Source organism: Plecotus auritus, assembly GCF_963455305.1.
Source record: "Plecotus auritus genome assembly, chromosome: 15".
NCBI lineage: Eukaryota > Metazoa > Chordata > Mammalia > Chiroptera > Vespertilionidae > Plecotus > Plecotus auritus.
In genome coordinates this window covers 5254975-5268604 of record NC_137781.1, presented here as the reverse complement: position 1 = coordinate 5268604, position 13630 = coordinate 5254975, and the positions used below count along the sequence as shown (strand labels likewise).

Below are 13630 nucleotides of genomic sequence, written 5' to 3'. Positions count from 1 at the left end.
GCTTGGGGAGCTCAGAGGCAGGCCAGGCTTGGGCTGGCTGGGCATTCTATGAGAGGTGGGCCCTGAGGAGGAGCTGAGGAAGGCCCTCTCAGAGCACAGGGGTGTCAAGAGGGTGGGGAGGCCGGGGAGGCAGGAAGGAGAGGGGAGGGAGGAGGAGGAGAGGAGAGAGGTGGGGGGTGTGGCCAGTACTGGCTTCCACGGGTGTCCAGCAGCAGGGCAGCTCAGGAGGGCCACGGGAAGAGGTGAAGGACACCTGACGGAGGCTGCTCCCAGGTGGCCCTGTCACCTGTCAGGAGCCCATGGGAGCTGTGCGCACGAGGACGCCAGGGGCTGCCCGACTTCCGGTTTCTCTAGGGCACACGGGACGCAAGGAGCATCAGTAACCCACCAGCAGGGAACGGGCCCAGCCTGGGGCAGGGAGAAGGCAGGCCCAGGAGGGAGAGTGGAGAAAAGGGAGGCGTGTGTACGGTGAAAGGAGGAGACGTCGTCAAGATCCAGGGCCGCGGTCCTGATACTCACATATTTCCCGCCTACTGTGCCAAGTGTGGGAGAGGCTAGGCCAGCGGTCGGCAAACTCATTAGTCAACAGAGCCGCAGTTTGCCGACCGCTGGGCTAGGGCCATGTGGGGGTCGGGAACATGTAGGTGCGTAGGGAGCTGTACCTCAAGAATGCACCCCAGCCCTGGCCAGTTTGGCTCAGTGGACAGAGCGTCGGCCTGTGGACCGAAGGATCCCGGGTTCGATTCCGGTCAAGGGCACGTACCTCGGTTGCAGGCCCCTCCCTCGCCCGGGCTCTGGTCGGGGCACGTGCAGAAGGCAACCAATCGATGTGTTTCTCTTGCATCGACGTTTCTGTCTTTCCCTCTCTCTCCCCCCTCTATAAAAATCAATGGAAAAATATCCTCGGGTGAGGATTTAAAAAAAAAAAAAAAACAACAAAAAAGAATGCACCCCACGCTCATGAGTCCAGTCCACAGAGCCAGGGACCCACCCCCGCCCCCGAGGCTCGGAGGGGGCAGAGCCCGTTCCGTTTGGATGTGCCCGGCGCTGCCCGGCCCCCTGGAGCCCGGCGGCCGATGGGGCCACTTCCAAACAAGGCCGCCCGTGCTGGGCCTCCGGAGGGTTTACACTGACATGGACTTGGCTTCCGCCCACTTCATCTCCACATCCTTCGCGAGGAGTTAAGAGCCCTGACCCCCTGGCAGGCGGGGCTGGGAGAGCTGTTGATACCAAGTTTGTCAGCGGCGGCCCTGGGAAGCCGGCCTGGCTCCGGTTCGTGCATTCCGGGGGGCCTGCCGAGGGAGGCCTTATGCAATCGGGGTCCCGCCTGGCTTCCAGGGCAGTGCTGTCTGCATAAGGAACGCGGGGAAGGCTCGGGGCAAGGGGATTAGTGGGCCAGTGACATTTTTTTTTTCACCAGAGGGCAATGCCTTGCACGGGCAATCAGCAAGCAGGCTGGGGAAGATTCCCCGAAGGAGATTTTTTCCCTCATTAATTACTCCTTTTTATTTTTGCCTTCTATTTATTGGCCTTAACTTTCTTGTTGTTGTTAAGACTTGCCCGAGGTTATTTTTTCCACTGGATTTTAGAGGGAGGGAGGGAGAAACATCGATGTGAGAGAGACAATGATGTTACTACCACTGTCTCATCATGGATGTTACTATCGCTCTCTCTCTCCCTTCCTCTCTGAAATCAATAAAAATACATTTAAAAATAAACAAAAATAAAAACTGATCACCTCTGAGAGCAGAGCAGCTTCCCTGGGCGCCCAGCCCGGGTTCCCTCGGGCTCTTTGCTCCCTGCGTTCGGGTGCAGATTCTCCGGATTTGAAAACCAAAGACTGAGGGAGGCCGCACAGGGAGACATCTAAGGACCTGGGGATGCTAAGACGCTTGGAGAACGCCTCGGCCACTCCCCGCAGGGCCTGCATCACAGCTCCGTCCACCTGCCCATCCCCGAAGCCCAGACGCGTGCAGGCCAGGCGGGCAGCAGGCAGCAGGCAGCGCCCGCCACCCACCCACCCACCCACCCACGGAAGGCTGGCTCTCACCGTGGTGCTCGGGCCTCCCGGAAGCCACGGCGGCGCGGGCGACACAGTGTGCGGACTCCGCTGCCTCCTCTCCGGACGGCTCTCTGCTCAGGACGATGAGATGCGCCTGTCGCCGTGGGAAGAAGAAGCAGGCTGGTTTCCATGCTTGGCAGCAGCGCCAGGGAACTCACTGTTCTTGTGGCGATAAGCAGGAGGCCAAGGAACGTGCTAGCCAGCTGGACAACGTGATGGAGGTGGAAGCAACGGATCTACTCTGGGAGCGATGGATTTTAAAAGCGCTGTGTGGGGGGAGGGGAAAAGCACTGGCCACTGAGTCCCGATGATTCGCGGCTGCGGCCAGAGGCCAGGGCCCATCGGTAAGCAAATTATTGCAAAGGCTCTGCTCCTAGGAGAGGGGGGTCAGCAGAGGAGGTGGGAGGGTCTCCAGGAGGAAGGAGATGGATTTAAAAGGGTCAGTGCAGCCCTAACCGGTGTGGCTCAGTGGATAGAGCATCAGCCTGCGGACTGAAGGGTCCCAGGTTCGATTCCGGTCAAGGGCATGTACCTTGGTTGTGGGCACATCCCCAGTAGGAGGTGTGCAGGAGGCAGCTGATCGATGTTTCTCTCTCATGGATATTTCTAACTCTCTATCCTTCTCCCTTCCTCTGTAAAAAATCAATAAAATATATTTAAAAATAAATAAATAAAATAAAAGGGTCAGTCCTGCCCTAGAGGGTGTTGCTCAGTGGTTAAGAGCATCAACCCTGGGACGAAAGGACAGTGGGTTCAATTCCTGGTCACGGGCACATATCTGGGTTGCAGGCTCCCCAGCCCCAGGAGGGGCAAGTGCAGGAGGCAACCAATCAGTGTCTCTCTCATGTTGATGTGTCTCCCCCTGCCCCCCCCCCGCCCCACTTACATCTCTCTCCTCCTTCCCTTCCACTCTCTAGAATAATCAATAGAAAAAATATCCTCAGGTGAGGATTTAAAAAGAAAAAGGGGGGGGGGGGGCGCAGTGCTGTGCAGAGGAAGTGAGCAAGCCCAGACCCTGCACCCACTGGTCGGCTCAGCACGGGGGTTCCCCCACCCCCCGTGTCAGCAGCCTCCCCCACAGAAACCTGGGTCCCGCCCCATGCCTTGCCCAGGGAGCCCATCTGCCAGCCTTCTCTGCCAGCGGGGCGGGGAGAGCGGACCAGGCACAGAGCACAGCTCAGTCCTTAAAAATACAGCCAACCGGTTTTTAAACTCCTTCGGGGGAAACACAACCCCGCCATCCGGGGGGGAGGAGGGGGCACAGAGCAATCATTAACCCTTGCAAGCAAACACAAAGTGCATCACTTCAAGGATAAACATGTGAAGCACATGCGTGGACGAAACGGTCAAGTCACTTCTCGCCTGCCTATCAGCGGGGGGGGGGGGGGGGGGTTTACAAATGCCTATGAGTCACATGTGTCCATTCACCCGATACACAGGTACTTACAGATGGCCTGCTACAGGACACGTGTGGGCCAGAAAGCAGGGCGGTACAGGAAGAAACAGACAGAAAACACCAAGTCACGCCATGCGCTGCCGTGAGAGGGCAGGCAGCGCTCAATAAATCGCCAGAACAGAGACCAAAACCCCACGCGTTTCAAGGAGAGAAACAAAAGGCCAAGCATATGAATAACTGATATTTAAGCTGCACACTATATATATATATACACACACTTTTTTAAAAAACCTGTTTTTATTGATTTCAGAGAGGAAGAGAGAAGGGGAGAGAGAGAGGGAGACATCAACGATGAGAGAGAATCATGGATCGGCTGCCTCCTGGACGCCCCACACTGGGGACCGAGCCCGCAACCCGGGCGTGTGCCCTGACCGGGAATCGAACCGTGACCTCCTGGCTCTGGCTCAAGGGTCAATGCTCAACCGCTGAGCCGCACCGGCTGGGCAGCGGGCGGAAGCTCTAGACTTTTTACGATAGGGACTCCTCCACATAAGGCTGCTGGTCATGACTCTCATTGCTGTTAGAACCACCAGAATTTCGTATTCTTAAATGCTAATAACGTCCCTCGTCTTGGAACTGCTTTTGTTATTAAAGGAGAGAAACAAATGGGAGAAAGTGGTCTTGGCAACGCCCCGATTAGTTACCACCCCCTCCCCCCGCGCCCCATCTGGCCTGAAGGGCCGACTGGAGATGCTTTTCAAACAGCAGGCGCCCCGGAAAGCAACTCCCTGTAAGTGAGGACAGCAGGAGCCACAGGGATGGGGTCAAGGGGTCTCGTGGTCAGGCTCTGGGGAGAGGAAGAGAGCGAGAGGCGAGCCTGCCCCGCTCCACATGCCAACGGAATCATTTTGTGATTCTGCCCTGGGTTCACTGTAGGGAAGCTTTTCAGGGCCGCACACACCACAGGGGCAGCGGGGCAGCGGGGGGACCGCGGCTAAGAGCAAGACGGAGCTGGGAATCCCCGGGGCAGTAGCTGGAAGGGAAGTCGCTGGGTGCCGGTGGCCGCAGAAAACCGAGTTCTCAGGGCCCCGGCCTGAGCCAGTTTCTTTTAATAGTCAGAGAGTGCTCCGTGGCAGCTCTCCAGGGGTCAATTTTAGCTCCTCCAAAGGGCTGGCTTGAAAAGGCCCTGCCCCCCACCCCGCTAAGGGTCAGCACCAAAACAGATGTGCCGGGGGCTTGCATTTTCGTCCAGTTTTGGTTGCAGGTAGGCGTTCTCTTAACACTTAACGAAGCTTCTCGATAGGAACGCTAATACCTGCCTGTCACTTTAAAAACCCTAAGTGGGCCGAAACCGGTTTGGCTCAGTGGATAGAGCGTCGGCCAGCGGACTGAAGGGTCCCGGGTTCTATTCCGGTCAAGGGCATGTACCTTGGTTGCGGGCACATCCCCAGTGGGAGGTGTGCAGGAGGCAGCTGATCGATGTTTCTCTCTCATCGATGTTTCTAGCTCTCTGTCCCTCTCCCTTCCTCTCTGTAAAAACATCAATAAAATATATTTTAAAAAAATAAAAAATAAAAAAAATAAAAACCCTAAGTGGTGCCCTAACTCAGTGGTCGGCAAACTCATTAGTCAACAGAGCCAAATATCAACAGTACAACGACTGAAATTTCTTTGGAGAGCCACATTTTTTAAACTTAAACTTCTTCTAACGCCACTTGTTCAAAATAGACTTGCGCAGGCCGTGGTATTTTGTGGAAGAGCCACACTCAAGGGGCCAAGGAGCCGCATGTGGCTCGCGAGCCACGGTTTGCCGACCACTGCCCTAACTGGTTTGGCTCCGTGGATAGAGCGTCGGCCTGCGGACTGAAGGGTCCCGGGTTCGATTCCGGTCAAGGGCATGTACCTTGGTTGCGGGCACGTCCCCAGTAGGAGGTGTGCAGGAGGCAGCTGATCGATGTTTCTCTCTCATCGATGTTTCTGACTCTCTATCCCTCTCCCTTCCTCTCTGTAAAAAAATCAATAAAATACATTAAAACAAAAACAAAACAAAAAAACCCCTAAGTAGTAGGAAAGAATAAACAACTTTAATGCCCGCTCCCTGCTCTCCGTGAGCCATGCTCTCTTCTCCCCACCCCCGGTCTGATTCCGGATAGCTCCCTGCTGTCCGCCGTTTCCCGTGCATCCTCTCGGAAATACCGATAGGCGGCCACCCGCGTGGCTCAGTGGCCGAGCGCTGACCTATGAACCAGGAGGTCAGGGTTCGATTCCACCAGCGGTGGCTCAGTGGGGCTGGCTCTACTTTTCTCCACTTGCATGGGCTCGTTGCGGAAAGACTTGGGGACTCTCCTACATTCTGCAGAAAACAAAAGGTCTTTCCTCGCTGAGTGCTGGTCACCGCGAAGGAATGCGGAGTGAGGAACAAGACGGGAAGTAATAAACCCCTTTGCTTTGTGTGCAGCTAATAAATGGCTCGGAGGCACGAGCTCCCTCCGAGAGCTGCGGCCACACTGGACCTTTCCGTCTTAGGGGACGCCCCTAGAGAAAAGGGGGGCCTTGATAAACATCTAATGACGGCTGCTGACACATAAATAAAAGGAGCTTGTGCTGGGAACACGCCCACCGGTGCACAAAGCGCTGTCCGCCTTGAACCCGGGAGCAGTTCTGTGAAGTGGGTGAGGGTCTTTTTCCCTTTCCTTTCCTTTGCTTGAGGGGTTAAGTGACTTCTTTCATCAAACAGAAGCATCCGAGCTCCAGGTCAGATCTCCCCATTCCAAATCCAATGCTATTTTGACTTCACCAAGGGACCTCTTGAACAAGAATCGGCAAGTTTTTATTGCAATTCTCTAACCTTTATGAACCTCAAGAATAAACAACAAGAAAAGTCACTGGTCAAACCCCACTAGTGTGCCCTGGCTGGTTTGCTCAGAGGTTAGAGCAGGGGTGGGCAAACTTTTTGACTCGAGGGCCACCATGGGGTCTTAAACTGGACCAGAGGGCCGGAACAAAAGCATGGATGGAGTGTTTGTGTGAACTAATATAAATTCAAAGTAAAGGAGCGGAGGGGAGAGCAAGAGAACCCTCCGCTCTTTCGGCTCCGCGGGCCGGATAGAACAGCCGAACGGGCTGGATCCGGCCTGCGGGCCGTAGTTTGCCCACGGCTGGGTTAGAGCGTCGGCCCACAGACTGAAGGGTCCTGGGTTTGATTCCCGGTCAGGGCACGTGCCCGGGGTTGTGGGCTCGATCCCCAGTAGGGGGCGTGCAGGAGGCAGCCGATCCGTGATTCGCTCTCATCATGGATGTTTCTCTCTCTCCCTCCCGCTCTGAAACCAATACAAATGTATTAAAAAGAAAAGCGTTGGGTCTGGAACAGCTCCGGCAGCCAGCACGCTGCAGCTCACCTGGAGGAAGTGGTTGATAGACGCGTCGTGGAGCCTCAGGGCTCGCTCTGCGCCCGCCAGCTCCCTCAGCACCGGCACACATTCGAGACTCTTTTCCCCTTTGCTGCTCTCCATGTGTTCTAAAGCCTCTTGGTAGTGGGGCAGAGCTTCTTCGGATTTCCTCCGACCTTGATACATCCTAAAACACCCAAGTGACGGTTTTCAGAATAATTACAATGGAAAATGCTGGAAATACAGGTGGTCTGGGTGGTGAGGATTTGGCTCTCCCACGCCTGTTGTCCAGGTTCGTTTCCTAGCCAGCTATGACTTTTTAAAAAAATATGTATTTTTTAATGGGTTTCAGAGAGGAAGGGAGAGGGAGAGAGAGATAGAGACATCAATGATGAGAATCATGGATCGGCTGTCTCCTGCACGCCCCCCCCCGCTGGGGATCGAACCCTCAACCCAGGCATATGGCTTGACTGGAAATCGGACCGTGACCTCCTGGTTCATAGGTTGACGCTCAACCACTGAGCCACGCTGGCCTGGGGGGGCGCCCAATAGTAATTTATCTTGAAGAGGTACTCTGGCAAGACAAGATCTCCAAGTAAGAATGCTTACCTAAGCATTCTGTGTAATAGTGGAAAAGAACAAAGCACTTAAAATTGCACCAACAGGCAATTGTCCAAGCAGGTTACAGTAAGTACAGCCATACACCGCGGAATGCCACTTAGCCATTAAAGGTAATGCCGATCCATATTTATCCATATGGAAGCACATCCACTACATATTCTAAGCGAAAAAGCAAGTTACAAAAATAACTTTGCATGCTATACAAAAACTTTGTATCTAATCTATATGCACACAAATGCATAAAGAGATATTTAACCCTGGCAGGTGTGGCTCAGTGGGTTGGGAGCTGCCATTTCAATTCCTGGTCAGGGCACACACCCAGATTGTGGGCTCGATCCCCAGTGGGGGGGTTGGGGGGGCGTGCAGGAGGCAGCCGATCCATGATTTTCGCTCATCACTGATGTTTCTCTCTCTCTCCCTCTTCGTTCCTCTCTGAAATCAATCAAAATATTTTAAAAAAGAAGCTTAGAACATAATAATTGGACTTTGAAAGCATCGTATTTTATTTCTGAAGAGAAAACCTGCTAGCATCTCTGGTGACAGAAAGAGGCTTTGAAACATGGGGTTGGTAACATATCACTTAGCCAAAGAATAAGGTTACATAAGGATTACATAACTGAACACAGAAGTCAGCAAACTATGGCCTTTAGGTCAAATGTACTGTTTTTATACATAAAGTTTTACTGGCACATAGCCACGCCCACTTGTTTACATATTGTCCACGGCTGCTTTTGCATATGGCCGAGGAAGCATAAAATACTTACTGCCTGGGCCTTTACAGCAGGGGTGGGGAATGTCCATATAAGGCCCTGAAATGATTTGGTCTGGCCCTGCCAAGGCATTAGGGGTGAGTTAATTAAATGCTTGACCAAATAGAGCAGGCTAATGTTTAAGCTGATGACTTTGTACGGCCCTCGGATGATGTTATAACTATCCAAATGGCCCATGGCAGAAAAAAAAGTCCCCACCCCTACTTTACAGAGAAAGTTTGCCAACCTCTGGTCTAGAATCTAGAGCAAGTCGCATAGTTTCAAAATGACTGCAGATTCTTTCCACCGAATTGAACCTCGGGAACTCAGACAATACCACAGATATTCGAGTAAAGGAAAAAAAAAAAAATCACCTTCTTCCTCTCATGCTCATAAAGGATGAAGCATGTGCCAAGGGAGGCGAGAATCGGCCTCTAGTTTCCAAGGCTCCTTAAATGGCGTGCGTGTCCTGGGCACCGGGCCTGCTCGTCTTAGTCCTGGCTCTGGTCTGACGTCCTAGACTGAGTGGGGTGCCTCTGTGAACGCTTACTGTGCCTCCCCAGAACTGGGAACCCCTCTGCTCAGAAAACATCTCTCATACTGTATTTTTTTTTTTTTTTATTGATTTCAGAGAGGAATGAAGAGGGAGAGAGAATCATTGATGAGAGAGAATCATCGACTGGCTGCCTCCTGCACGCCCCACACTGGGGATGGAGCCCGCAACCCGGTCATGTGCCCTGACTGGGAATCGAACCGTGACCTCCTGGTTCATAGGTCGCCGCTCAAACCATGGAGCCACGCCGGCCAGGCTCTCATACCGCAGTCCCACACTGGGCACACACCTCAGAGATAACGTTGTGCGTGTGCCCAAAGAGACATGCGGAAGAGGGGTCAGGGAAACAGCAGGCAAAGTGTGGAGGCAATTTACAAGTTTTACTCTCATGTTCGTGAGAATGGATCATTCAATCCATTTTGTCTCTCCCCCTCCCTTCCGCTCTCTCTGAACATCAATGGAAAAAATATCCTGGGGTGAGGATTAACAAAACACACACAACAACAACAAAAAACCCGCGGGAATCGGGACACATGGCTGGATTCCCTCTCCAAAGTGAGTAAGCATGACGGGATGGAATGGTGCTGGGACAGAGGCGGACAGGTACGAGGGACGGAGCTGCAGGCCCCGTGAGGGATGGGAGGCTGAGAGCATGAGTCACTCCGCAGCACTCATCTGCCTGCCCGAGGAGGAAAGAGCTGGCCTGGCCCGATGGGCACCATAAAAGGCCAGGCAGATGGAGGAGGTGGATGCACCTAAAAGATACCCTTTTAAGAGAAACACAAACCCCGTGAGAGCCGCCTGAGGGATTATCCCGGCCTTCCACCTCCAAGACCTGGCCCTGGTGGCTGTGACTGTAACTACAGAAATGCACAAAACCAAAGCCGCCTTGCTTCCTTTTCGTTTGTTTTATCTGCACCTGGGGATATTTTTTCTGTTGATTTTGAGAGAGAGTGGGAGAGCAGGGGGAGGGGAGAACACAGAGACACAGAGAGCAACACCGATGTGAGAGAGACACATTGATTGGCTGGCTGCCTCCCGCACGGGGATCAAACCTGCAACCATCAAGGTACGGCCCTTGGTGGGAATGGAACCCATGACCCTTCGGTGCACGGGCCAACACTCTAACCACTGAGCGACGCGAGCCGGCCAGGGAAAAGCCTCATTGCTTCCTAGAGCAGATCCGTTTGGGCAAAACATTCACACTTCAGCCAGGAAACAAAGCCGAGTGATTGAATGGGAACCATCAGTTGAAACATGCGAGTTCCAGTAACTGGGTCAAGGTGAAGATTCAGGATGGAAAAAGAAGTAGAGAAGTTTAAAACAACTCCCCTGAATACAAGGTAACTGTAGGACAGCTGAGAAAGGGGACTCATTTGTTAGGAATTCAGGACAGACGCGTGCGAGGCCCGCCATCTGCTGGCGAGATTTGGTACTGCGAGTCTGGAAAGCACCCCGGGAGGAGGTGCCGGATTCTCGGTGGAGGAAGGAAGGCATTTGCTTGACTTTGTAGCAATGTTGTTCAATATTAAGCACAAATGACATTAGTCAGATCTCAACAGATGGCAACAAACATCAGATCCGGGGCCTCTGATTTGCATATGTCCTGTCTTACAGTGCACGATAGAATGCCTGCTTCCGGGCAGGGAGCAATTCCGGACTAGTAGCCTTTTGCAACCACTACCATCTCCTGTTACATCCATGGGATCAGACCGTATGATGAGTTCTTTGGGGGCCTGGTTTCTTTCACAAACACTGCTTGTGAGAGTGACTCATGACGTTAGCCATAGGAACACTCGGATCATTTTCTTTGGATGAACATATCACAATTTTATCTACTCGACCTTCTTGCCAGAGGTAACCATCAACTTATTTTTTTTATTATTTTTTATTTTAGTGTTTCCAATTTACCTTTATTGTTGAAAGTATTACAGATGTCCCCCCTTTTTTCCTCCACTGACCTCCTCATCCATCCTGGCCCCGCCCCTCCCAGACCTTTACCGAACTACTGTCTGTGTCCATGGGTTATGCATATAAATTCCCCGATAGTCTCTCCCCATGCACCCACCTTCCCTCTGAAATTCATCAATATCTCTCTCTCTCTCAAGGCAATAAATAAAAATAAAAATAATAAAGAAGATATGCTGTTGTTTTAACCTCCCACCCAACAGAACATATCGGACTACATAAAACAATGACTGGCAGAACCATGGACAGCGCTAAACAGCCCAATAATTGTGCGTCAAAATTCAAGTGCGCTTATCTTCAAAACTAATATGTCAAAGTCGCAAAGGATAAACAAAAATATAAATTTGAATCACCCTAAGGCAGACGTATTGCAACCTTAAACACGACACATAGCTTCCTGGGAACCTTCCAGAAACTTGGCCCTGGACTAGATCCCAAAGGAAGCTTCAGTAAAAAATTGCGGGGTCCATACCATACAAATACGTTTCTGTCTATAATACCATAAAATTAGACAGGAATAGTACCCCAAACACCCTGAAAAAAAATCTCATATATCTTCAAACTAAAACACAGATCACGTGAATAATCATTGGCTTAAAGGGTAATTTATATACTAAATTATAGATACTGAAAACTGGAGGGAGCGTGCAGGAGGCAGATCCATGAATCTCATCATTGATGTTTCTCTCTCTCTCACTCCCTCTCCCTTCCTCTCTGACATCAATAAAGGCAGATTTAAAAAACAAGAAACTTCCTGCCTGGAGACAGAATCTTCCGGCAAAGAACTGCCAGCTGTCATGCTTACGAAAAGTCCTGCATTGGAAACTTACCGCGCGAATGACAGTTTGATTTGAGCTTGGATTTCTACCCACTCTTCCTTCACGATCCTTCCACAACGCAGCAGCTCCTTTGAAAGCCTCTCTGCTTTTGCCAAGTTCTCTGCGGCCTCCTTAAATCTGAGCCACGTTCAGGAAACAAGACCCTTGGTTCTAGATTCTGGGACCCGAGTTCCTGGACATCCTGGGCTCTCTACACTTCCCATCACCCTTCCCGGCTCATCTGTCAGCTTTGAGAATCTTATATAATAAAAGCCTAATATGCAAATTGTCCCCTCCACCGGGAGATTGACCGGGGGGCGGGGCAGGCCAGCCAACCGCAGGAAGGGAGGCCCCGGCTGGCGGTGGTGGTGGCAGGCAGTCGGGGGAAGGGAGATCCCGGCCGGCAGCCGCTAGGGACCCTACCTGTGCACGAATTTCGTGCACTGGGCCTCTAGTTAAATATAAGGAACATGAACAGTATGTCTCTTTGTAAGCAGAGGCCAAAGGATACTTTTATATTGTTGTTAATCCTCACCCCAGGATATTTTCCATTGATTTTTTTTTTTTTTTTTTTTTTTTTTAGAGAGAGTGAAAGGGAGGGGGAGAGACAGAGAGAAACATTGATGTGAGAGAGACACATTGACTGGTTGCCTCCCGCACAAGCTCCAACTGTGGCCGGGGATCTAGCCTGCAACTGAGGTACATGGCCTTGACCAGAATCCAACCCGAGACCCTTCAGACTGCAGGCCAACGCTCTACCCACGGAGCCACACCAAAAAGGACCAAAAGGATACTTTTGAAGGGAGAGCAGGGCTCTCCCCAGGGTATGAAATAGCTCGATGGAACACCTGAACACATCCGTGTTGTCGTCATAGGGAGGCACGATGGAGTTGGTGAGGATTTCTTTGGCTTTCTCTGCATGGTGTTTGGCCTGCAGGGACAGTCCTGGCGACAAAGAAGAGGAAGTCTCAATTTCTCTATCATCTCAGTGGGCAAGAATATAGTTAGTCACTTATGGTCAGGGAATCCAATGAGGTCTCCTTGACCTACTCACTATCAAGGGGAGAGGTACTGGGGCAGCAAGAAATACTGCCATAACTGTAGCAACCAAAGTGTTTTATACCTAGTACTGAAGATGAAATTCCCGCCCCGCCCTCCCGCTGTAGTCGAGATAAGATCATTTCTCCCCGAAAATGGTCTTCTTATTTATCTGTTTTTCTAAAATATATTTGTATTGATTTCAGAGAGGAAGGGAGAGGGAGAGAGATAGAAACATCCATGATGAGAGAGAATCATGGATTGGCTGCCTCCTGCACGCCCCCTACTGGGAATCGAGCCTGCAACCTGGACATATGCCCTGGACCGGGAATCAAACTGTGACCTCCTGGTTCACAGGTCGATGCTCAACCACTGAGCCATGCCAGCCGGGCCCAAGAACCCTACTTTTAAGACCCTAAAAAACAAAACTCCAAGGGCCCAAATCCTCCTTCTCTTTTTTTATACATTACATATAAAAAAAAAAAATCTTATTGACTCTTTGTGACGGGAGATGGTTTCCCAATGCGTGCAGAGGAGAATGATCAGGATAATTTAATCCCTGCAGTTACATGGTAGTCCAATTTGGGGGGAAAAAAGCAGAATCCAACCAACTGAGCCTCCTGGGTCTGAGCTGAGGTCACCTTTCAGCTGGAGGTAGCCTTGAGCCAGATTAACGTACGCCTCTGCTAGTTTCCAATGGCAGCTGCCATAGCAGATCCTGGTCAACGCTACGCAGCGTACGAGCTCCTGGATCGCCTGCTTATACTGTAAGGAAAAGAAAACAGGCTTACCATTTAAAAAAAATTATTTTTAAATATATTTTTACTGATTGCAGAGAGGAATGAAGAGGGAGAGAGGGATAGAAACATCAATCTATAATAATAAAAGCGTAATATGCTAATTAGACCGGACAGCTGAACGACCTTCTGGATGTCCTTCCGGACAAAGCCGGGGCTGCGAGGGCTGAGGCAAACTGCCGTGGCTGTGAGGACTGAGAGCCCCTTACATGAATTTCGTGCATCGGGCCTCTAGTAAG

General features: G+C 51.5%; 1 protein-coding gene across 3 annotated transcripts in view; it reads right to left on the bottom strand.

Moving 5' to 3' along the window:
- The window catches only part of TTC23 (tetratricopeptide repeat domain 23), a 29111-nt gene that overhangs the window by 13737 nt on the left and 1744 nt on the right, over positions 1 to 13630 (bottom strand). For 2 of the 3 annotated variants that reach the window (XM_080651632.1, XM_080651630.1), the window contains exons 3-7: positions 13236 to 13359; positions 12351 to 12501; positions 11569 to 11694; positions 6857 to 7034; positions 2051 to 2156 (exon numbers count right to left, since the gene is read on the bottom strand). In XM_080651632.1, coding sequence (XP_080507758.1) covers positions 2051 to 2156; positions 6857 to 7034; positions 11569 to 11694; positions 12351 to 12501; positions 13236 to 13359 — 685 coding nt within the window. Of the gene's footprint in view, positions 1 to 2050; positions 2157 to 6844; positions 7035 to 11568; positions 11695 to 12350; positions 12502 to 13235; positions 13360 to 13630 lie in introns of all 3 variants that reach the window. The other variant, XM_080651631.1, reaches the window with a different exon arrangement.